Raw genomic sequence first — 21,549 nt, 5'->3', positions numbered from 1 at the left:
GCGGGGGTGGGGGTGGCGGGGGGCCCACCTGTGTTTCGCTGTTCCCAACCTGCCTCACTACACTGGTGAATGAACGGGCTTGCTTCTGTGGGGCTGGGGGTGAATCTGAGCTGAATACAGTTTGCTCCAGGAAGCTCTGTGGGGTTAACAGGATCTTCCTTGCAGTCGGGTTGGCTCCTCCCTTGGTTTTCTTTCACAGCTGGAACCCTGGCTCTTGGTATTGGGGCTGTCTCCTCTCCTGCCCAGGGATATTAGAGCTCTGATGCCCTCTCTCTGCCTGGTCCCCACACGGCGTTAGTGGCTCCTGTTTCTGACCGAGACACGTGCACCCCCCTGGCCCTGAGCTCGGGGCTCCACTTTCACTTCGTGCCCTCCCTGTCTCCTGCCATGTCTACACCTCTTGGTCCAGTTTTCACCTCTGGGAAGCCCTCCCTGCTTGCTCCTCAATGAGCTCTCTTTTCTCTGACCCCTGCAGTCCTGGTCGCTCGCGTCTTATGGGTACGTCCGGGAGCTCCTTGTCCAGCCGGGACCTGCCTCCCTCACCTGGGACCCTGCTCCTTGCCCCTTATTTACTTTGAGAATGAGCCCAGAGGTAAGACAAATGCCCGTGGCACCTTCCCATTGTCCCCGGAGTCCGAAAGATTATCCTAGGAGTCTGAGGAATGCAGAGCATCTGGGTTCTGGTGACTTACAGGCAGGGCTTTGAATTTTGGCTCGGCCACCACATAGCTATGTAATCTGAAACAAGTTACGTGGCCTCTCTGGGCCTTCGTTTGTACCTTTAAACGGGGCCAAACTTCCACCTCCCAAAGTTGTTGTATGGGTTAAATGTGTGCGTTTAAAATCCCAGCCTTTGGGAATTCCCTGGCAGTCCAGTGGTTAAGACTGTCTGCTCTCACTGCCAAGGGTCTGGGTTCAATCCCTGGCCAGGGAACTAAGATTCCACAAGCTGCAAGGTGCCTCCAAAAGAAAAATAAATAAAATAAAATAAATGCCAGCCCTCAGTGGGTGCTCTGTAAACACCAGCTTCCCTGGGAAGTGAGCTCTCTCGTCCTTGGGTGAAGACGTGGAGGCCCAGAGAAGCGGTGTCCAGGCCAGAGCTCATTTTGCACAAAGATGGGGCTAGAACCCAGGACCAGAACAAGAACCACCATCCTGTACTCTTCCTGGGGAGCCCCGGCCAAGCACCTAGCCTGTGTAACCCGGGATGCAGAGAGCCAGGGTGGGGATAAACCTGCCTCTCCCTGCAGGACCCCTTCCTCTCGCCCCCACACCTATGCCCCCAAGTCTCCCCGGCTCCCGGCCTTCTTCCCTCCTTCCTGCTTTCCCCCAGGCCCCCCTCCGCCTTCTGCCCCTTCCCCTTCTCCTTTCTGGGCTCTTCCTTTCCTGTTGGATTTCTCCTCCCCTCCCCCTCCTACCCCTGCCTCCATCTCCCGTCTCCTGTTCCCATTTCTTTCATCTTTGTTAACACCCACCTCTCCCCCATTCCCCTCCCTCCACAGAAGAAGTATTTAATGGATATTAAATTATTTTAAACTTTCTTTTTTTCCAAAGAGCTTGGTGATGATGCTGACTCAGGATCATCTCACTGTCTAATATTGAATATGCAATTAATAGATAGATGTTTAGGTTTGGCTCTCTTTCCCCTGCCCACCCCCACCCCCTTGCTACCGCAGGAAGGATAAAAAAGCTGATTAATCTGGTTTGGGGCAAGTGTCAACGCGGGAGATATATGGGAGAAAGGAGATGAGGTTAGCAACTTGGAGTTGGAAGGTGGCTGCCTCCAAGGCAAGTGAGGGAGAAATGGTTTGTGTTGGAGCTCAGCAAGGCAGGCCTCGCGACACCTGGCTGTGAGCCTGGTGTTAACCGGCGGGACTCTGAGCTGGTGGTGTGGTGGAAGGCCCTCCCCGCACTGGGCCTTATTCCGGCCACTCCACCTCCCTAGGTGTGGAATGTCCCTTCCTTCAATCAGCTCAGGTGCCACCTCCTCTGAGGCCTCTGGCTGCCCCCACCTTGGGGACCCCTCCTCTGGGCATGTGGGTGCCGCCTGCCGTCTGAGCTCCCTCCCTTACTTGATGGCTCTCCCCCAAAGGGCCGGGGTCTCTGCTGCCTCCATGAGGCCCCGCTGCATGGCAGGGGCATTGCTGGAGGCCTGGCCCTGGCTGTTTGAGGAGCCTCTGTGTGCAGAGAAAGGTGAGTAACTGGGCTGCCAGGAGGGGGCAGGAGCCAGCAGTGTGAATCAGGTAGTCTCTACAGCACAAACCCTTCACATCTGAACCATTTCTGCTCTCCAATTGACCTGTCTCCACCTCCATGATAGGGGTCCCCAGAACGGGACACTCTCAGGGGGCCACAGGGACGCGGGCCTGTGCCATGGGGCATGGGACTTCTTTGGATAGCACCAGGACACCAGCTGGGCTTGTTGGGCGTGCTTCGAGGCCTGGGTCCGGAGGGCCACAGAAGCCTTATAACCAGGTAGGAGCCCTTCTGGGCCCGCTGAGGGCAGTGACCTGTGCTGGAGGGACCCTAGACATCCCCCCAGGGTGGGCAGGCGACCTGTGGCCACACTACAGGACAAGGAGCTTGACTCTGAATTTTGCAAGTAGCTTTTGTCTATTTGACATCGGGCTCTTAATTTCCTGGAAAATTTGGGGGGAGGGAGGGGGAGGGAGAGAGAAGTTCCTCAGTGCCCAGCTGAGCTGAGCTGAGAGTGACTGTCCAGGCCCAGTCAGGGAGGGCCTAGGGGCAGAGGGCGCTGGGTAGGCATGGAGTGGTCACGGTGCCTGGTCAGAACCTGGGATGGTGGGTGCTTGACAGAGGAAGCTGGAGCCTGGCCTGGTCTGGCCTGTGTACAGTGGGGCTGAGGCCACGCTAGTAAGAGAGGACAGAGCCTCCCCTTGGGGAGCGGGGGCCTGCGTCTGTGGGTGAAGCTGTGTGTGTCCTTCTGCTCTGGCCCCTTCCAGACATCGGCCTGTCTGCCTGTATCTAGGTCCAGCATCTTGGCCAGAGCGGCCTCACACCCCCAGGGGCAGCCCTCCTCAGACTTGCCCATTCTGGCCTGAGTTTCCCACCACAGGTGTGTGCTAAGTCACTTCAGTCGTGTCCAACTCTTTGCGACCCTATGGACTGTAGCCCACCAGGCTCCTCTGTCCATGGGATTCTCCAGGCAAGAATACCGGAGTGGGTTGCCATGCCCTCCTCCAGGGGGTCTTCCCCACCCAGGGATCGAACCTGCGTCTCTTCCATCTCCGCACTGGCTGGTGGGCTCTTTACCGCTGGCGTCACCTGGGACGGCCAGGGAAGGGTTGAAGCACATATCCTCCCTTCCATCCTGAAGCCCTTTCGGCCAGTCCAGTCCCATCACAGTGGGGTTTTCCTTCCTGACACGGAGGTGGGCCTGCCCTTCTGGGTGTCTTAAAGGGGGCAGTGGAGCGCCCAGGACATCCTGCCCATTGACTCACAGAGAGGAAGGAACCCCAGCAAAATGCAGACCCCAATCCACTCTCCTCCTCTTCAGTTGGTCCCCACACCAGCCACCCAGGGCTCCAAAGCCCCAGTCACGAGGTCCTCAGGGGGCTGGAGGCGGCGGCAGGGAGTCGCGGCAACCCCCTCCCGTGGTGGGAGTAGGGGTGGGAATGGAGGGAAAGGAAGGGCTGAGACAAGCGGGCCCTCGGGTGAAGCGGGAGGCGGGAGGGGAGAAGACGGGCCGGAGAGAAGGGAGGGGCAGAGACAAGTGGGCCCTCACGTGAAGGGGGCTGGCGCAGGCAGCTACTACCTCCTCGGCTCTCGCTGTCCGCCGGTTTCACCTGGATCGGCCGGTTCATCTGTAACAGAGCACAGGAGGGCAGCATTAGAGCAGGCGCGCTGGCACCCCGAGGTGCGCCGGTGTTCAAGGGACACAGCACACTGCTCACTCCACGGACGCCGACACCCACGGCCCCAGCACCCGCGCGGGACAAACGTGAGGGTCTCCACTAAAGCCCCGCCCCCTCCCCTCCCCAGTGCGGTCCCCACGACCCCCCTGATTTCAGGAGGGTGTCTCAGGACTGAAGACCCTGGGGTGTCCCCTGCCAGCCGTTAGCGGCTCTTGCTAACTGTGATGTCGGTCCACCCAGGACACAGCTGGCTTTGCCGAGCTGCTCTCTGGCCGAAACTGACTCCCGCCTAGGTTGGGGCCCTGCAGCGAGTGGCACCCCACCCCTGTGCCATCGACGCCGGCGGTTGGTCCCAGGGGTGCCTGAGGCTCCGGGTCTCGCAGTTCCCGGTTGGAGCAGAGCTCAGGGCTGGGGCTCCAGACGGCAGCCTGGCTGTCCCCTCGGTGGGGTGGGGGCGGTATGTGCGGGGTGGGCAGCTACTCGTCTCCTGTGACGTCCGGGTGCCAGGAGGACCACATGGGACGCCTGCCTCCCCATCTCCCAGCTGCCGGCCTCTCGGGAGGATCCATGCAATGCCTCGTTCAGGCCACTAGGGGGCTCGCAACTCCAAGGATCCAAGGCTCTGCAGCCTGTTTTTAATCCTCCTGCTGCCGGAGGCATAGGATGGGCTAGGAGGCCCTGAGGTCCCAAGATATTTCAGACAATAAAAACGGGAGGAATCGCGCAAATGGAATCGAACTTTGTGTCTCTGCCCGTGCTTCTGCGTGTCACGTACCTCCCTGATCCCTCATTCTACCTACATTTCTCTCCCAAATGCACCCCGAGAGGCAGGCAGGTACTAAACGCCCCATTTGACAGATGCAGAAGCCGAGGCGGGGCGCCTCGTGCCAGGATGTGGCTGGGAACCCGGGTCTGCCAGGGCTATTTGGGGGGCTTTTGTTCTGTACCAGGTGACTTTTCATTGGCACTTCCCCTCGTGTCCAGAGGAGGCTGGACTAGCCCGTGGCAAGCTTCCTCCTGGTCTAGGATTCTGAGCAAGTTTTGGCTGCGTCAAGACGACTTGGTGGGGGAGCGTGGGGGCCCATGACTCAGCAAGGTGAAGAGGAAGCCGGGGAAGGTCAGAGTCACTCGAGGAAGGACAGAGGCGGGAGGCAGGGCACGGAGCAGAGGACCAGGAAGCGCAGGTTGCCGGGGGCAAGAGAGGATGCTGGGAGGCCGGTGCACTGAGAGGGCTGGGTGCCACTGTTTGCTCGGAGGTCCCCACTTGGTGCCCCCTGTGGAGCTGAGGGAAAGGAAGGTGCTGGGTGCGCAAGCTCTGCCAGCAGAGTTAAGCGTGCGGTACAGGGACCTCCAATCACAGGGAGAAGAAAGAGGGCCATAAGGCAATTCCCAGCTTCCTTTCAGGGGCCCTGGCTCCCCCATAAACCACCTCCTTTCCAGTCCTTGAGAAAAAGATCCAGGAGGCAGAGCAGGCATCTGACTGTGGGAGAAGGGCTCTCCCCCTGGTTTCCATTCTATGCCTTCAGAGGCTCCACACCCAGCCCTTTCCGGGGCTCTCCCCGCTTCTGGAACACCACTTCCCCCTGGTTCACACCCCCCCCCCCCCCCCACCCAAGAGCTGCAATAGGCTCTTACTCCAGAAAAGCCCCACGGCTGACCTGGACCCAGTTCTGGCCATTGCACTCTCCTGGGTGAATTTCTATGGCTTTCTTGCTTATGTAATTTTTATAATTCTCTGAGAAAGGTATTATTCTCTCTTTTTCCAATGAAAAGCTAAGCCCCGGGAGTGGGAGGTCTGGGATGCAGCCAGGGTTGGTAGGCATGGAGCTAACACGAGGGTGGGTTGGTCTTGGTATATTTCATCGCATTTGACCTCAAGCTGCTGTGGAAGGGGGGCTTCCCAGGTGGTGCAGTGGTAAAGAATCCACCTGCCAAGGCAGGAGATGCACGAGACATGGGTTTGATTCCTGGGTTGAGAAGATTCCCTGGAGTAGGAACTGGCAACCCACTCCAGTATTCTTGCCTGGAAAATCCCATGGACAGAGGAGCCTGGAAGGCTACAGTCCATAAGTCACAAAGAATTGGACACGACTGAGTGAGCACACACTGCCCCGCTGCTCTGGAAGGAGGGGACGAAGGGAAGATGTCCTTCTGGTGAGGGGCGAGTGGGCCATCATATTGACTAGAACTTCTTCAGCCTAGCCCCCCAAATCTGGCCCCCACCACCTCTTGTATCATTCCATTCCTCACAGCCCAGCCCTTTTTCCCCCCTGTGTGTTCCTTTGGCCTGAAAACTCTCTCACAGCCCCGCTAGCCCCTTGCCCTTGACCCTGAAGTCTTCCTGGTACTCCAGGGGGAAAGGCCCTGCAGGAATTCTCCCTTTTCCACATAGACGGTACAGTCAAGGTTGGGCACTGAATTGCAAGGGGGGCTACTGCCCTGCTACACCTACAGGAACACAAACAGCTGCTCCAAAATTACATTGTCGGACTATCGTCACTTCCCATAGGGTGTATGCAATTAGAGATCCTTTAGCCAAGGAAGCGGAGTTTTGGAGAGGTTAAGAAACCCGCCTGAGGTCACACAGGTGGTCAATGGTGATCAAGATGAAGCCAGGACTCTGGACACTGGCCTTCGTGTTCAAAGATGCTGGAAACCAGGCCTGACAGGCTTGGGGAAGGTCTGGGAAAGTTCAAAGCAGAAGAGCAGGGAGCAGGTGGGAAGGGCGGTGGGGTGATTCAGGCTTCTCCAGTGAGGACTGGGGGTGAGCAGGGGCAGGCAGAGGTGTGTGCACCAGAGTTAGCCGAGCTCTGCAGCTGTGGAGACGAGGGAAGGAGGAGCCCACAGAGGAGACTTCATCCCTGGGGCCGGAGCGGGCCCAGGCCAACCCCGAAAGCTTAGATCAGGGGACCTGAGAGGCTGCCTTCCCTGGCATCTTGTTTCTGAAGGTGGGGACCTTGCATGAAGCCCCGCGGCAAGCCTTCTCTTTGTGCGAGCAGAGGGGGTTAGTCCTACGGATTGACAAGGGCTGAGGCGGGGGAAACTGTTTCTGTTATGAGGGGACCCATTTTCCATGGTAAAGTAAACAAGACGAATGAAATCTGCCTGTGCGTGGAGTCTCCCCCCATGCAGGGGTGCCCCACCCTCAGGCAAGCAGCCACCGGCCCACTGTCCTTGGTACCTGGGCGCTTGTGAATGCTGTACCCCGGGTCATGGACTCAGGCTTGGTTCCCTTCGGCCCCCGGCTGCCCCCCCACGAGCCCTCCCTGAGCCGGCCAGCCCTGGACGGTGCTCCCAGACCCCTCCATCGCTGGCATCCTGGCAGCAGGGACCAGGGGCTTGTCCAGCCTCCCACCTGCCCTCGGCCGTGGGCCAGGCACCCGTGGTGGTGGAGCAGAATTGACTTGGCTCCCGTGGACCTGTGGCTCCCGGGGTCATATTTCATATCCCATTACGATCTAGGGATGGTCAGCATCCACACAGCCTTCACGGGGATGTCAGGGAGTGCCTGGCTAGATGGAGAGAGAAAATATGGCCTGTGCTTTCTTAATTCTCAGCAGAAATAAAGTGTCAGGATCAGTCGGAAAGATTTCTTAGCAGGCTCTGTACCGATGCCTCGGGCCTAAAGGGAGACCTCCCTTCTTTGGCCAGTGTCTCTCTTCCCTGTTCCAGACTCAGGCCTTGTCTCAGCCTGCCTCTGTCCTGGGGAGAGGAGGCCAGACCACGCTGCAGAGATGGCTTTGTGAGGCACGACTGGTGCGGAGGGGGAGAAAGGATACTGGGAGGAAGGCAGAAGGGGTGGTGGCCACTTCCTTGCCCTTCTGACTTTGACTATGGCCTCTGGATCTCAGCCATATGAGCCCCAGGGCGTCCCTTGTAAGTGAATGTCGAGGATGCTGGAGCCTAAGTCTCTGTGTCTTTCCTTCAACCCATCCCTTGCTCCTCTGTCCAGCCATCCCTCTCAGCCATGATATTGTCCTTCTGGGTGGGCCTGGGGCTGGAGGCAGGGTCATCAGCCTGGAGGTCATCACCCCATTCCCCCTGTGGCCTTCAGCTCAGGTTGGGTCTCCTGATATCTGAGCTGGGCTGCCTGCGTGAAGTCAAGCATGAAGCCACCCTCATGCTTCCAGGGTCAACCCTTCTGGAGACATTGCTAACTTTTGTTGTCATCGACTACATTCCTGCTTCCAGCCTGGGGGGCACCCTCAGGGGGAGCGGGTGGTCCTGGCCCAGGACTGGGGCCCTCCCTGTCCTGCTGTAGCCAAGGGTGGGCGGCAGGGCTCCTTCCCTCCCAGGCCCCTTCTGCTCTGGCTGGGTGTCCCTTCCCCCTCCCCATCTCTGCCACTTTTTGCGTCAACACATATCCATGCATTAAACAAGACATTCCATTAATTTCTTCATCATCATAACTTAAGCTGGGACATACCCTTTAAATATTCATTCAGCTATGAAAACTGGGCATTAAAATTTTAATAATGTCAAGCTCATTTGAACCGAGCTCCTTGGGGACGATTACGATACAATTAGAATAAATATGATGATTGAGCTAGTCCAAAGGCTTCACCTGTCTGTCCAGCGTGGGTCCCCGTGGAAGGAGAGGACTGTGGCCAGTGGGCAGACAAAAAGACTGACGGATAGGCCAGCCAGATCTTTCCTAACTTTCCCTCTAGCCCTCCCACACCCCGCTCATCTCTGCTCTGGGGGCCCACATGGTCCTCCCACTGACCTCTGCAGCTCTCTGCCGCCCCCTGTGGGCCAGGGTGCTGGGCCCTCCCTCTGGACCTGGGAAGCCAGCCCTGATTAACCATTGTGGTTCCAGTCACCCTTTCCCTTGTCTTCCTGGTACAACTCCAGCTGTGCTTCTGGGCTTGTTCCTTTGTGGCAGCCATGCCCCTGTCTCTGTGTCTCTTCTCCCCAGCCTTGCAAGGGGCTCTGCAAGACTGGGATGAGACCACACCAGAGCAGGGCCAGCCTGCATCACGGGCCCCTGAGTGCCCACAGGTGTTCAGCCACCAGACCAGAGAGGGGCTATCTTCACCCGGCTTCGCTTCTGCTATGACCACCTTCCTGAGGGCTGGCATGGAGGTTTTGCGGGGAGAGCTGAGCCTGCCCCCACCCCCAACCCCATGTCCCTTACTGTCCTGCCCTTGCCTAAGACAATGCTGGCAAGGGCCGGGGACATTCAGAACTTGCCCTGCTTCACTGGGACAGCCCTGACTGCCCACAGCATCCCTTGGGCTCCCTGCCACTGAGCTGGGTCCCCTTCCACCTGTCTTCTCAGAACCCCGAGCCCTCTGCTTCACACCAGGCCCCAGTGAGCTGACCGAGATATGTGTCAGAAATAAAAAAAGAGCCTGGAAAGCTCCCTGTCACCCCTCCAAAAAAAATTAAAAAGTGAAGTGAAAGTGTCAATAGCTTGGTCGTGTCCAGCTCTTTGTGACCCCATGAACTGTAGCCCTCCAGGCTCCTCTGTCCATGGAATTCTCTCAGTAAGAATAGTGGAGTGGGTTGCCATTCCATCCTCTGGGGGATCTTCCTAACCTAGGGATTGAACTCAAGTCTCCTGCATTGCAGGTGGATCCTTTACCATCCCAGCCACCAGGGAATGGTCACCCACACCCTCCTTCTCCTCAACAAGACTTCCTGTCCTTCCGGTAAGACTTCACTGGTTAGCTCTCAGCCCCCTGGCCACACGTGGCCTATACTACTCTCTCTCTTGTGTGTGTGTGAGTGTGTGTGTGTGAGTGTGTGTGTGACAGACTGGGACAGACACTTGTTTCTCAAACAACAGCAGGGACCTGATTTCCTATTCACAGACTCCCAGACCCTAACTCAGGACTCTTGTCTCCTGGAGTGTGTGTGAGTGTGTGTGTGTGTACACATGTGCACCCACACCCATGCTTGGGTAGTACTTGTGTGACATCACAGACCTCAGGAAGGAATGTCTTCAGGTTGGGGATGGAATTAAATGAGGGAGAATGACTGCAGTGGCCTCAAAAGCGTCAGCTTCCATGTTGTTCGCCGATCTGTGGGCCAGAAGAGGTCTGGGCCAGCGCCCTGCCTGAGGCTGGGGGTGGGGGAGGGCGGTGGGGGTGGCAGGGTCACTGTGGTGACCTATGGAGATGGCCAGCGTGCTCTCCAGTGGCAGCTGAGCCCCTGGGTGTACTTGCAGGGTGGGTGACCAAGCCTCAAAGCCAAGGGTCCTTTCTGGCTCCTTTCGGGGTGTGCGGGTACCTGGTGGTACGCTGTTCCCTGCTCACCCGAAGGGCTCACATCTCCCCAAAACGGGAAATCATCGGTAATACTGACTCTTCTTGTCCAAACCTGCAGCCTGCACTGGAGGCAGCTCTTGGCTGTGTGTGGGTCCACTCGCTCCCCAAACCTGGCCCCTACTCTTCCTCTGTCCCCGTCTGCTCTCATCTGCCCAGAGACCTCAGCTTTTACGCTGTCTGTCCCCCACCCTAGCACACACGATGGTCGTGGAAATGGTGAAGAAGCAGACCCTGCGTTCTGGGCTTGTTCGGATATCTGTGCCCCAACCCGAGTGGCATCGCTGCTCTGGGAAGAGAGACAATTTGTAGGGCTCAAGAATCTGCCTTCAGTGCTGGAGACCCAGGTTTGATCCCTGGATTGGATCCCTGGGCTGGGAATATCACCTGGAGAAGTGAATGGCCACCCACTCGAGTATTCTTGCCTGGAGAATCACATGATTCTCCACATGGACAGAGGAGCCTGGCGGGCTACAGTCCATGGGGTTACAAAGAGTCGGGCACGACTGAGCGACTAACACTTTCACTTATTCAAAAAGCAAGGGAAAAGGCATCATTAGAGCACTAAAATATAAAGGTTTCCCTTTCTTTTATGGTTTCTATCTTTCTTGACTTGTCATGGTATTTTTTTTTTTACTCAGCTATTTGATGTAATTTTAAATAAAGAAAAATATAAAATTTAAAGTATTAGCATGGATTCTACCATTCATCTTTATTTTGTGTGATGCCAGTTTTAAATGCAAACATCAGAACATTTAACTCCTATGCAGAATCACCAAAATTATACAATTTCGTTTTTGTGGCTCATGCCTGGAGGGTGCCTTGAGGAGAGAAATGTAAGCTAGACTCAGGAAGGTTAAGAAGAAAGAGAAGGTCCCCTCAGGCATGGAGACCCTCAGAGGAACCCAGACCTGTGCTGTATCCTGGGGGTAGACTGGGCTCCCCTTTCCACTGACTCCAGACCAACCTGGTGCAACCAAGCCCAAGGTGGGCCCTGGGAACTCAGGCCAGACTTCACTTCTGCCCACGGCCCCTCTGCCTTAATCCACATGGGCAGGTGACCCTCAAGAGTATTTTAAAGTCTGTTTCAGAGATGCATTAGTCACCTGCTATGACAAGGGCTCTGTTGACCAGACAGACATGTCACAGCGCTGCAAGCCCGGGGGGCCACAGGGAGAATGGGCCTGACCCGACCCTCCCTAAACTCCACCCAAGCCATTGCTGGCTGGCCTAGAAAGCAGAGTGATTACACGTGGGGACCAGGATGTATGTGGATCAGGCAGGGGGGAGGCAGAGTTGATCATAAGCAGAGTCCTCAAGCCCCCCTACACGAGCTTCTTCACGCCATGGACGACACTTACAAAACCCAAGTTCAAGGATAACATTATAAGAATTTCAAGGTGGCAACTGCAGAGCACTAAACCCCAAGGATGGGACCCTTCTGAGGGTGGAGGCCTGGGTGACAGCACAGGGCGGGGGCTGCCCGTGAGGCTGCCCTGAACATGGTGCCTTTCTGCGTCCCCATCACCTTGCAAGCTTATCTCCAGGCATCAGACATTTCCTTGACCATAACGTGTTTTCAGGTGGAACTGTGCACAAGCTCCAGAAACAGTGTTACTCAAAGATTTATCTCTTAAAGATGACCTCTGGGTAATTTGTGGAGGATAGACAGAATTTCCAGCCTCTGGTATAAATGAGGAGGCAATCATCCAGTATGGATAGAGAAGAGAACCCCTGAATGGGACCGCGGGGACCACGGGTGGGCTGCTCTTCAGCGACCCTGCCCTCCACCTGGATTTTGCCTTTGCCGCACTTGGCAATTCATAATGAACAAATTAATGAATGGAGGGATTGTTTGTTTAAAGCCCCAGAGGGCAGATTTTGAATCCCAGGCTCCTGGATTCCCCAGGCTGTGCAGAGTAGGCCCTCAGTAGCCTTGGAAGGAAAGAATGAATCCCTTGCCCCGGGGCTCCTGAAGTCCCCTCGAGACATGGAAGGGGCCTGGCAGAAGTGGCACACACTATTTGCAGCTTGTTGTAAATACACTGTTTTAATTACCTCCTTAATAAATTGCATATGGTTCGCTCCATAGAGAGGGGTGAGAGAGTCAAGGGATCCTGTTGGCTGTCATCATAAAGTTTTGATTCAAGGACATCCAGCAGTGATTGCATAAGTGACACGCGCCTTTGCTGAGCCCCTGATCATGGGCCAGACTCTGAGGTGACTCTGGCCAGGCCAGACGGTGGCACCGTTCCCAGGGCATGAGGGCAGGCCACCGGTCCATCTGTGGGTGCAGGGCGCTTGCTTCCCGGCCACCCCCCCAACGCCTCCTTCAGGTCTCGGCTCCCCAGCCCCCACCTTGAAGGGTCCCTTCAAGCTCCTCTTTCTTCACTGCCTTGCCACAACCTAGGACAGTTATGAACCAGCACGGTTCTCAATTTGTAGATTTGTTTGTTTAACATTGTCTCCTCTTTATGAGGAAAGGCCCACACAGTTCTGTTCCCACAGCACCCGGCACACAGTAGGTGTTCAGATGCTCACCGAGCAAATGGATGAAAAATCAAAGTGTGAGTTGCTCAGTCATGTTCCACGCTTTGCCACCCCATGGACTGTAGCCCACCAGGCTCCTCTGTTCATGGAATTCTCCAGGCAAGAATACTGGAGTGGGTAGCCATTCCCTTCTCCAGGGGATCCTCCTGACCCAGGGATCGAACCCGGGTCTCTTGCATTGCAGGCAGATTCTTTACCATCCGAGCCGCCAGCAAATGGATGACCGAACCCTCTAATGCACCTTTCTCCAGCATCGCTCCCTCCTGCCTCAGCCACGCCCTGGTGGCAGGAGGGTCCAGAGGCCAGAAGTGGTCACCCGCCGAACAGCCCTATTTCTGGTCCAGAGAGAAAGGCCTTTAATCCTCCCTCCTCCAGCAAAGTGGCGATGTTGTACCTCTGGATTAGGAAGGGTTTACTGAAGCGGTGATCATGGTTTAGAGAGACAGCCAGTGAGCGCAGACCAGACAGAAGAACCTGGAGGTTATTGTTAAAATATGCAAATCCACAGCCCATTGAAATGCAAACCCTCCAGATAAGATTTTTAATAAATCTGGTTCTGCTCCCACTCCCCGCTTCCAGGAGGCCATCTGATGCTTGTTGGGTCAGGCATGTAGGCCCTGTCAGCTCTTCACCCCTCTCCTCATTTAGATGGTCCAGCTCACGGCTGCCCCTCAAGTGGTGGTGGTGGGGGGGGGAGCGCCTGCCAGCAGAGGCCCCTGGCCTGTCCCTTGACAGAACACAGGAGGTCACTTCCGGGTCACCCGTAGGGACATCGCACCCTCATCCTCACCTTCAGCCTCACCTCCACTCATCCATCTGAAAAACAGAGTCCCAAGCCCTTGCGCCCTCTGCCAGGGGGACTGCCGTGCGGGTCCCCCCAGGCACGCCTCTCACTCTGCCAGTCGTGGCCTCTGGACTCACTGTGGTCTGCTGCCCTCCAAAGTGGCCTTTGAGGGGATGAAGGAGAGCGATAGAAGCAGCACAGGAGCCCGAGTGTCTTAACGACCGTCAGGACAGGAGTGTGAGCTCTGTGGGCTCCATGTGCCTGGATGGAAGACAGGGAGGCACGCGCGACCCTGGCGGGGGACACTTCTCAACTCCAGACCCGGGGCTGACCACACGCATAGGCTTACCTCCCTCCATCCTCTGGGACACCAGATAAGCCAGGGGAACAAAACTCAAGGGGTGGGGAGGGTGTGTGTGGGGGCAGGGGTTCAGGGCAGGAACAACCGCGGGCCACGCGGTGGAGTTCGCAGAAGAGCCAGCCGGGTGCCTGCCAGAAGGGACTGCGATGTGCAGACAGGTCAGGTGGACGCAGGAGGGTCTGAGCCTGTGCTGTGGGCAGTGGTGTCCGCTCCCCACTCCACCCGGTCGGGTTTTGGCAGTGACAGCATTCCACCAAGGCCGCGCTGGGAAAGAGCAAGGGCGCAGCGCGGGCACAGGGCAGTGGCGCCCGATCCGGGTGGACGTTTAGATCAGGAACTGCCAGCGCTGTCTCGGCATCGGGTCTCCTCCCCATCTGCGGGCAGGTGGGGGGCGGGGGGAGAGCTCACTCCCGCAGTGAGGGGGTGGGGCAGGACGCGGGAGTCTGTACAACCGGCACATCCTCCGTGGTCCAGCCCCACAAACAGGCCCCCGGCAGTTGCATAGCAACAGGCTGCTCTGCTCCGCAGTGTCCAGCGAACAGCGGCGGCGCTGAAGGAGCCTATTGGTGGGACTGCCTGGGGCGGCCCCCTCCCCTCCCCTCTGCTTTCTTCTCTCTCTCCCCCGCCTCTCTCCCAGCCTCCGCCCTCTCCGCTCTCTGGAATCTAAGTTTACAGAACGCTTTCCCCTCACCCACTGGGTACAAACAAAGGAGGTGCCACCTCCCCTGGGCCGGTCAAAGGTCTCTCCAGCTTGTTTCCAAAGGGAGGGGCTCCCCATCAGCTTCTTAGTTTTCCTTGTCCCCCCGCCCCACCCCCGACCACTGCCCGTGGGGTGGGGGTTAGGTCCCCTCTGCGTGGGGGGATGCTTCTCGGGGCTGTGGCAGGTGAGGCTGGGGGAGGGGGCGCAGTGAGAGATCCCGGAGATGCAATAGAGAGGGTGGACTCAGCCCCTACCCAGCGGGCAGGGCTTCCCAGGTCCACGCAGCCAAGGGCAGCCTGTCTCTTTGTCTCCAAGCCCCGCGTCCGTCTCACCCGCTCCCACCAAGGCGCCGGAGCTGCCCTGGCAAGGGTGGGAAGACCCTTGTGGTCCTAATTACCGTCAGCTGCCGTGGAAACGAAGCTCATTAGCCTGCAGGGCCAGGCTGGGTCGCTAACCCTCTTCAGGGTGGGGGTGAGGGGTGTGATTTTTTTTTTTTTAAACAGGAGTGGATAGATGGATAATTCTGGATGAAACGAGCCCTGACTTCTTTGGGAGGCCTGGATATCGGTCCTAGCTCTGCCACCTACTTGTGCCATGAGGTGGGACTGTTACTTGACCTCTTAGGGTCTCATCCCCAGAGTGTGGAGAACCCCGCAGCTGTGAGGCTCTTAGCACAGTGCCCAGCGCCTAGTAGGCGCTCAGCAAACCCACGATAGCACCCCCTTCCCTCACCCGATTCCTCATCCCCCACAGCCTCTCCCCGACCAGCCGGCTCTGCCCTGATCCCTGCAGAAGCAGGCACAGCAAGCCTTCCCGGGAGCCCACTGCCCAGCCTGCAGAAGGGCCTTGCTGAAAGGCCTTCAAGCCCACCCTTCCTGGGCCACAGCCACACAGGGTGCCTCCACCCTCAGCCCCTCAGCCCCGCACTTGGCCGGGACCCACCACCTGGAAGTCCCTTCTTTGGCTCCGCTCGGGCGGGGGCTCTTCGGTACCTGCTCCCACACCACAGCAGTGGGGCTTGCTCTTCTTGCAGGGGTGCCCCAGTTCTGCCCTGGCCAGCTCTAGTGACCAGAGAGGAAATGTTCCCAGCCTCCCATCCCCTCCTTTTCCTCTCATCAGCCGAGGTAGCAGAGCTCCACAGGGCAAGGCGAGCCCAGCACCCAAGGCTTCCCTCAGCTGTGCAGACCATCTGACCCTGAGCATGCACGCACCTCACCAGGGACCTCGGCTCGGGGGCTCTGGGCCTTCTACAGGCGGCTATGTCCAGCTGGGTCTGATCTTTCCCAGCCCACGTGGAACCACTGCCCTCCTGAGTTGGACCTAGCCTCCTCTGTGTGGGCAGGAATGAGAAGGGGAGTGGGCAGCCTGGCCCTGGGGGCTGGATGGAGACCCTGGCCTGTGTGACCCATGGCCCACCTTCCCTTCTGCTTCCCCAATCTCCCTGCAGCCCGCCCCTGAGTCTGATACGCTGAGTCCTCCTCTACCACCTGCCCCACCAGGCCACCCTGGACTCTGGACCCTGCCGCGAGGTTCAGCACCCACCCCGGGTGCAGAAAGGGGGCTTTCTGCATCGCTCTCCCCCAAATCGGGACCCCTCCTCCCTGTCTCACAGGGCTTAGTCTCAGGCCTGGAGGGACAGTCCCTAAGCAAGATAAAGGAAAAAAACGAAGCCCACACCACGAAAGTGACAAATCTAGAGGAAATTGCTCTTAGTCCCACACCACAGTCTGACAATGCCAGCCAAGCGCAAACCTGAGTCATCCTAGAAACAGCGCCGGCATTGGCTTTTTGGAATTTGTTTTGTCTCTGGGCTTTAGATTTAATCATTCCTTCTTTCTCTCTCCCCCTCCCCCCACTGCCTGCCTCTGCCCCTTGCTCTCCGTTTGCTAATACGAGCCTGCACCGCCAGCTCATCCAAGTCTGTTTTCCTGGCATTAATTAACACAGCGCTCCAGCCTCCAACAGGCTAAATGATGAATCAGGTTAAATTCCAGACAACAGCCGCACACCGCCATCAATTAGCCATCTCCGGGGCAGCTTCATTAATAAGCATCGATCATGGTCCTCCTCCTGGAACACGCCAGGGTCTCTGGGTCACGGGCACTGCCCACGAGTGTGTCGAGCTTAGGTGTGAGTGTGGTCACGTGTGCGTGGGCGCTGGGGTGCCTGGTAGGGGTGAATACCTGAGTGTGTATGCAAGACTGCGGGTGTGTGGAGGGAATGGGTGGCAGAGGGGATGGTGTGTGTGGTGTGGGTGTGGGCGGGTGTGTGTTTGTCAGTGTCTGTTATGGGGATGGGGTGCTAAGTACACGGGTTCACTCTCCACTCTACTGCCCGCCCCCTTGCCGGCTCTGTGCCCCTCTGCTTGCCTAACCCTGTCCCCGGACAGTGGGGTTCTCCTGAGAGTCACTGGCCCCTCTCCCCTCCCTTGCTCTCCCCCAGAGACTTTGCCCAGCCCCTTCTCTTCAACTTGCACCCCATGGAGGCAACCCTCTTGCCATCACCACCCTCTTTCCCCTTGCATACTGGGTTCTCATGGTCTCTGACCCTTGGCTGTCCCCAAGGTTCGCACAACCTCCAGCCCAAAGCTAACTCCCTGGGTTTTCTGGCTCCAGGACCACCACCGCCTCTGCCCAGGGCCAGGCTCACAGCCTCCAATAGCTTCTGCATCAGCAGGTTGGAACCCAACCCTCTTGGAGGCACTGCTGACCTCCACCTGGACGGTCCCTTCACTCTGCCTCGCCCCACATTCCTTGCAGGAAGTTGGGTGATTCTGAACCAGGAGCTGATGGGAATCCCTCAGAGACTCCCCCTGCCCAGGGACTAAAGCCCACCTCCTCACAAGGAGACAAGGTCCCCTTTGGGCAAATGGTCTGCCTCTCCGGCGCCCTCGACGTCACAGGCCTGCCTTGTTCCCTGCCAGATGGCGGCCCCCGTTTACTGCGGCTGATGGCTGCAACTACCCTCTTCCTGATCGTGTGTTCACAGGGTCCATAGGGTCGCAAAGAGTCGGACACAACCGAAGCGACTTAGCACAGGGAGGGCTGCCTCCCCCACTAGCAGTGAGTCTGAGCCAGCAGCCTCAGTGGGATGAATGCTCCAGAGCCTTCTCGAAAGAAAACCTGGTTCAGAGCAGGAGGCTGTGGTCACCCGCAGCCTCGCGCGGGCGCTTCGCTCTGCGCTGAAAGCCGTGCGCCCCGGGGCGCGCGCGCCAATAGGGATGGACGTGGCCTCCCCAGGCGGCCACAGCGGATCGTCTCCTTAAAGGTTAATTAAGAATCTGAAGCCTGCCGGCGTGGTGCGGCCGGTGATGGCGGATGTGGCGTCTCTCCAGACCATTAAACACTAATTAGGTTTGGAAAGTCTATCGAGCTCCCGAGGTCTCATCAAAGCGGGCGCTGGCCCCCGGGTGCCCTTCGAAATGCCAGAGCTGTCACCCCCCGACCCCCCGCCCCTCCCCGGCCGACCCTCTAGACCTGCCCCTCGACCTCCGGCTTCGGGTGGGGTCCCGGTTCATTTCTCTCCATCTTATTGTGTCTCCCTGGCCCCGGCTGCATCACCGCCTACCCTCCGCCCATCGCTGGCCTGGCTGCGTCCCTGGACCCTTGGAACAGCTTCCTTCTCCCTGCGTCCCTTTGGACTCAGGCAGCAACATCACCTCCGTCTGTTTCCTCCCGGGTGGCTCGGAGGGCTGGTTTGAAAGGGGCGTGCAGTGGCCCCCCCCACCCCAGTCTGGTGGACAGAAAGCTGAGGGTGTGGGCTCCGGTGTCCAGAGAGGAGGGTGCAGTGGACACATGGGGAGACCACCGGAGCCCCACACCCCCTCCTCAGGATTCTCCCCACCTTCATCAGAGCTTGATTTAAGAAAGGCTGCCTCTTGAGATCTCCTGGCCTCTGAGCTTCCTAGGGGCTGGACACCACCTGCGTCTCACAGAGCCCCTCTCCAGCCTGTTTCCCCAGATACCTGGCTCCCCTGAGGCCATCCTTGACCGGCTCCAGTTTCCTTCCCTGTCTCTGAACTCAACCAGTGCACCCAGGAGGAAGCGGTTCCTGACAGCATTCATTCATTCACTCATTCCTTCCCACCTCTGATTTAAACCCTGCCTTGGAGAAGGGCATGGCAACCCGCTCCAGTGATCTTGCCTGAAGAATCCCATGGACAGAGAGGCCTGGCGGGCTACAGTCCATGGGGTCGCGACAAGTTGGACATGACTGAGTTACTAACATTTTCACTTTCGCTTTGCTCTCAGAGGACCTAGGGACAAAGTGCTCCTCTTAGGACATACCCTCAGTCACTGGTGCTCCCCCGGCTGGACAGCAGGACTTGGGGAATTCTTGGAAGTCATTTTTCCCTCCCCGGCCACCCCCCACCACATCTTTAGCACTAGTGGCTTGTCACAAGTGAAGGGATTTCCCCCTCAGTGACGGAAGAAGGCTCATGTCCAAATCTGCCAGGAAGAAAGATGGTGCCACACGCTTCTGGGTCTCCCAGGCCACAGTGTGGAAGTCTTGGTTCGGTTCTTCTAGAGAAGTTGTGAAGCAGAAATGTTTGTCCCCTGCAATGCCTGACCGTATTTTACGCTGACCCCCTGCCCTATGTTTGTGACAAACGTGTCTGAAAACCATCACTGTCAACATCACCACCGTCGCCCCAGCTGTCAGCATCACTGCCTGTCACCACCTGTCACCATCGTCGCCATCGCCGCCACCACCGCATTTTATAAATACGAATAGGATATGGCTTAATTCCAAGGGATATTGCTACTGCTGGAATTCTGGATGCTGGGACAGGCCAGGGGACATTTGGGGTGAGGTGGAGCTTTCTTGGGGCCCCTCACACCACGTGGTACAGACAGCCCTTGACACCTTTTTGTTCACGTGATGTCACGAACAGTGCAGCTGGCTCTGCTATGACTAGCTGTGTGACCTTAACTCAGTCACTTAACCTCTCTGTGCTCCAGTTTCATGGACTAGAAAATGCAGGACTCCTCTACCTTCACAGGGTATGTGGTGAGCAGAACAAAAATGTGCCCAAGACACGGCCTGACAGAGGTTAACTGGCTCCCTTCCATCTTTAGACAATGCCCGGCACCTCCACTTCCCACAGAAGACAGGGAAAGGAGCTGGGCAGGGTCCCAGTCATTTGGGCCCCTCCACCCACCTTGGGTCCTGCCTCCAGGGTCCTTCACACCTTGTGACAGGCAGGGCTGAAGTGGGCCTGTGGGCGCGGGTGGTACAGCCCAATTTCACAAGCACAGAGTATTATGATTGCATTGATTTCCATCATAAATCATATTTCCTATCTTCTGCCTCGCTCTCCTGCGTGCCCCAAGTTAAGCCTTGGTATTTTCTTTAGCGGCTGCCACTGTCAAACTTGGAGATGATATTAGGATAATGATGATAAATTTTACCCTGCAGCCAAGCCACTCCCTCTGTGTGTGTGTGTGTGGGGGGAGGGGAGTGTTTATCCCCCCAAATGGATCCCTTTATGGAAAGCAGGGACTCCTGCTGAGCTTCAGGAGGGAACTCACCTAAGCTTGAATGTGAAGGTCCTTGCACCTTTACACGTGGACACATATGTGCGCATGAGTCACGTGTGTGCAAAGATTTGGAAGTTTTCTTCTCTGGCATATTTTGTGTGGACACTTGGTGATGCTCTGGCCAGTGACACCTGGCAGGAGGCAGTGGGGAGGTCTGTGCTGAGCTTCCCGAGGTGTGGCCGCCCTAGTCTCGGGGTTCCCAATGAGTTGGGATTCTGCAGGTCCTGTGGTTTTCCCTGTACAATGCACTTCACATCAGCCCTCCTGCTGACATCTGAGCTGGCGAGGAGTGTGTCAGCACACGTTTCTCTACAAAGCCGTGGCTCAGGAAGTGCAGTCAACTCCCAGCTAGGGCATCCTTTCTGACCTCAGAAATGCCACATCTGTTTGTAGGGCGAAGCTGGTAATATGGCTCTCTTGAGTCTTGGGGCTTCTGCCTGTGCCAACTGCGCTGGGCTCAGCTCTGACTGAACTGTGGGCCCCTCAGGAGAGAGACAAAGATACCAGGTCCCGGGTGCAGCACCAGGGCGTTTCTCAAGAGGCTTTGGGGTGTGCCCTGTGGGGGGACAGTCCCAGGAGACCCTACGGGTTCTCTGCAGTGGGGGCTGGCCTTGGAGCTGGAGGAGGATTCAGCAGAGATGTGGTCTTGTGGCTGCTTTTTCATTTACTCACGTACTCACCCATTTAATGAGTGTTCCCAAGCCAAGTGCCCTCTCCTGTCCACCAGCCCCACAGGCCAGAGAGGGGACCTCAGCACCCTCTTCATTGTCTGCGCTATGGTCCACTGGACTGAGATCCCTGGGTGGGGAACTGGCAAGTTTTCTCAGATGGCTGTGCTAAACACGTCTGGTTCTTGAAGAAGGTGCCCCTGCTGATGGAGATGATGGTGACTGTGAATCACCGACTCAGAAGATGATGGGCGTCTAATCCCACCACCCATGAGATACTGACAGCAATCTCACGGCACCCTCCAGGGCTCAGGCAGTCCCAGCTTGGATGCCTCCCGTGATGGGGTGCTCACTCCACCTGTGAGTCTGATGTCTCTACTAAACACGTTTTCATGTATGTCAGGCCAAAGCCTGAGCCACTTGCAGCTTCCCCTCCTTTGCACCCTCTGCTTTTGTATAGGAAATGCCTAATTTCTCTTCTTAATGATGACTTGTCAAAGTAGAGGTGATGGTGAGAACCACCTCAGTGGCTAGGGAGCAGCACCAGCCTCTGGGACGCCCTGGGGTGGGGTCTCAGTGGGATGCGGTGGGCCAGGAGGCCAGGTGTCAGCAGATGGGACTGTATCCTACAGGAAACACCCGTATGTGAATGGCCAGCTCTGTGGTGTGGCTGTGTGTCTGGCAGGCTGGGCTCTCCCTGGGAAACCAGTGGCCCTGCTGATCCCAGAGGAGCAGAGGGGTAGCATCCACTCACACCACCAGCTCAGGGCTCTAACTGCTGCCCACAGGAGGGAAAGTCTGG

The 21,549-nt window shown here is 57.4% G+C and overlaps 1 protein-coding gene across 50 annotated transcripts in view; it reads right to left on the bottom strand.

The window, feature by feature from the left end:
* CELF4 (CUGBP Elav-like family member 4) overlaps positions 1–21,549 on the bottom strand; it is a 312,630-nt gene that overhangs the window by 71,790 nt on the left and 219,291 nt on the right. For 28 of the 50 annotated variants that reach the window (XM_070778692.1, XM_070778694.1, XM_070778736.1 and 25 more), the window contains exon 3: positions 3,746–3,824. In XM_070778692.1, coding sequence (XP_070634793.1) covers positions 3,746–3,824 — 79 coding nt within the window. The remainder of the gene's footprint in view (positions 1–3,745; positions 3,825–21,549) is intronic. The other 22 variants (XM_070778701.1, XM_070778698.1, XM_070778737.1 and 19 more) reach the window with 1 other exon arrangement.

This window comes from Bos indicus, chromosome 24, assembly GCF_029378745.1.
Source record: "Bos indicus isolate NIAB-ARS_2022 breed Sahiwal x Tharparkar chromosome 24, NIAB-ARS_B.indTharparkar_mat_pri_1.0, whole genome shotgun sequence".
NCBI lineage: Eukaryota > Metazoa > Chordata > Mammalia > Artiodactyla > Bovidae > Bos > Bos indicus.
This window is presented reverse-complemented; position numbering and strand designations above follow the sequence as displayed.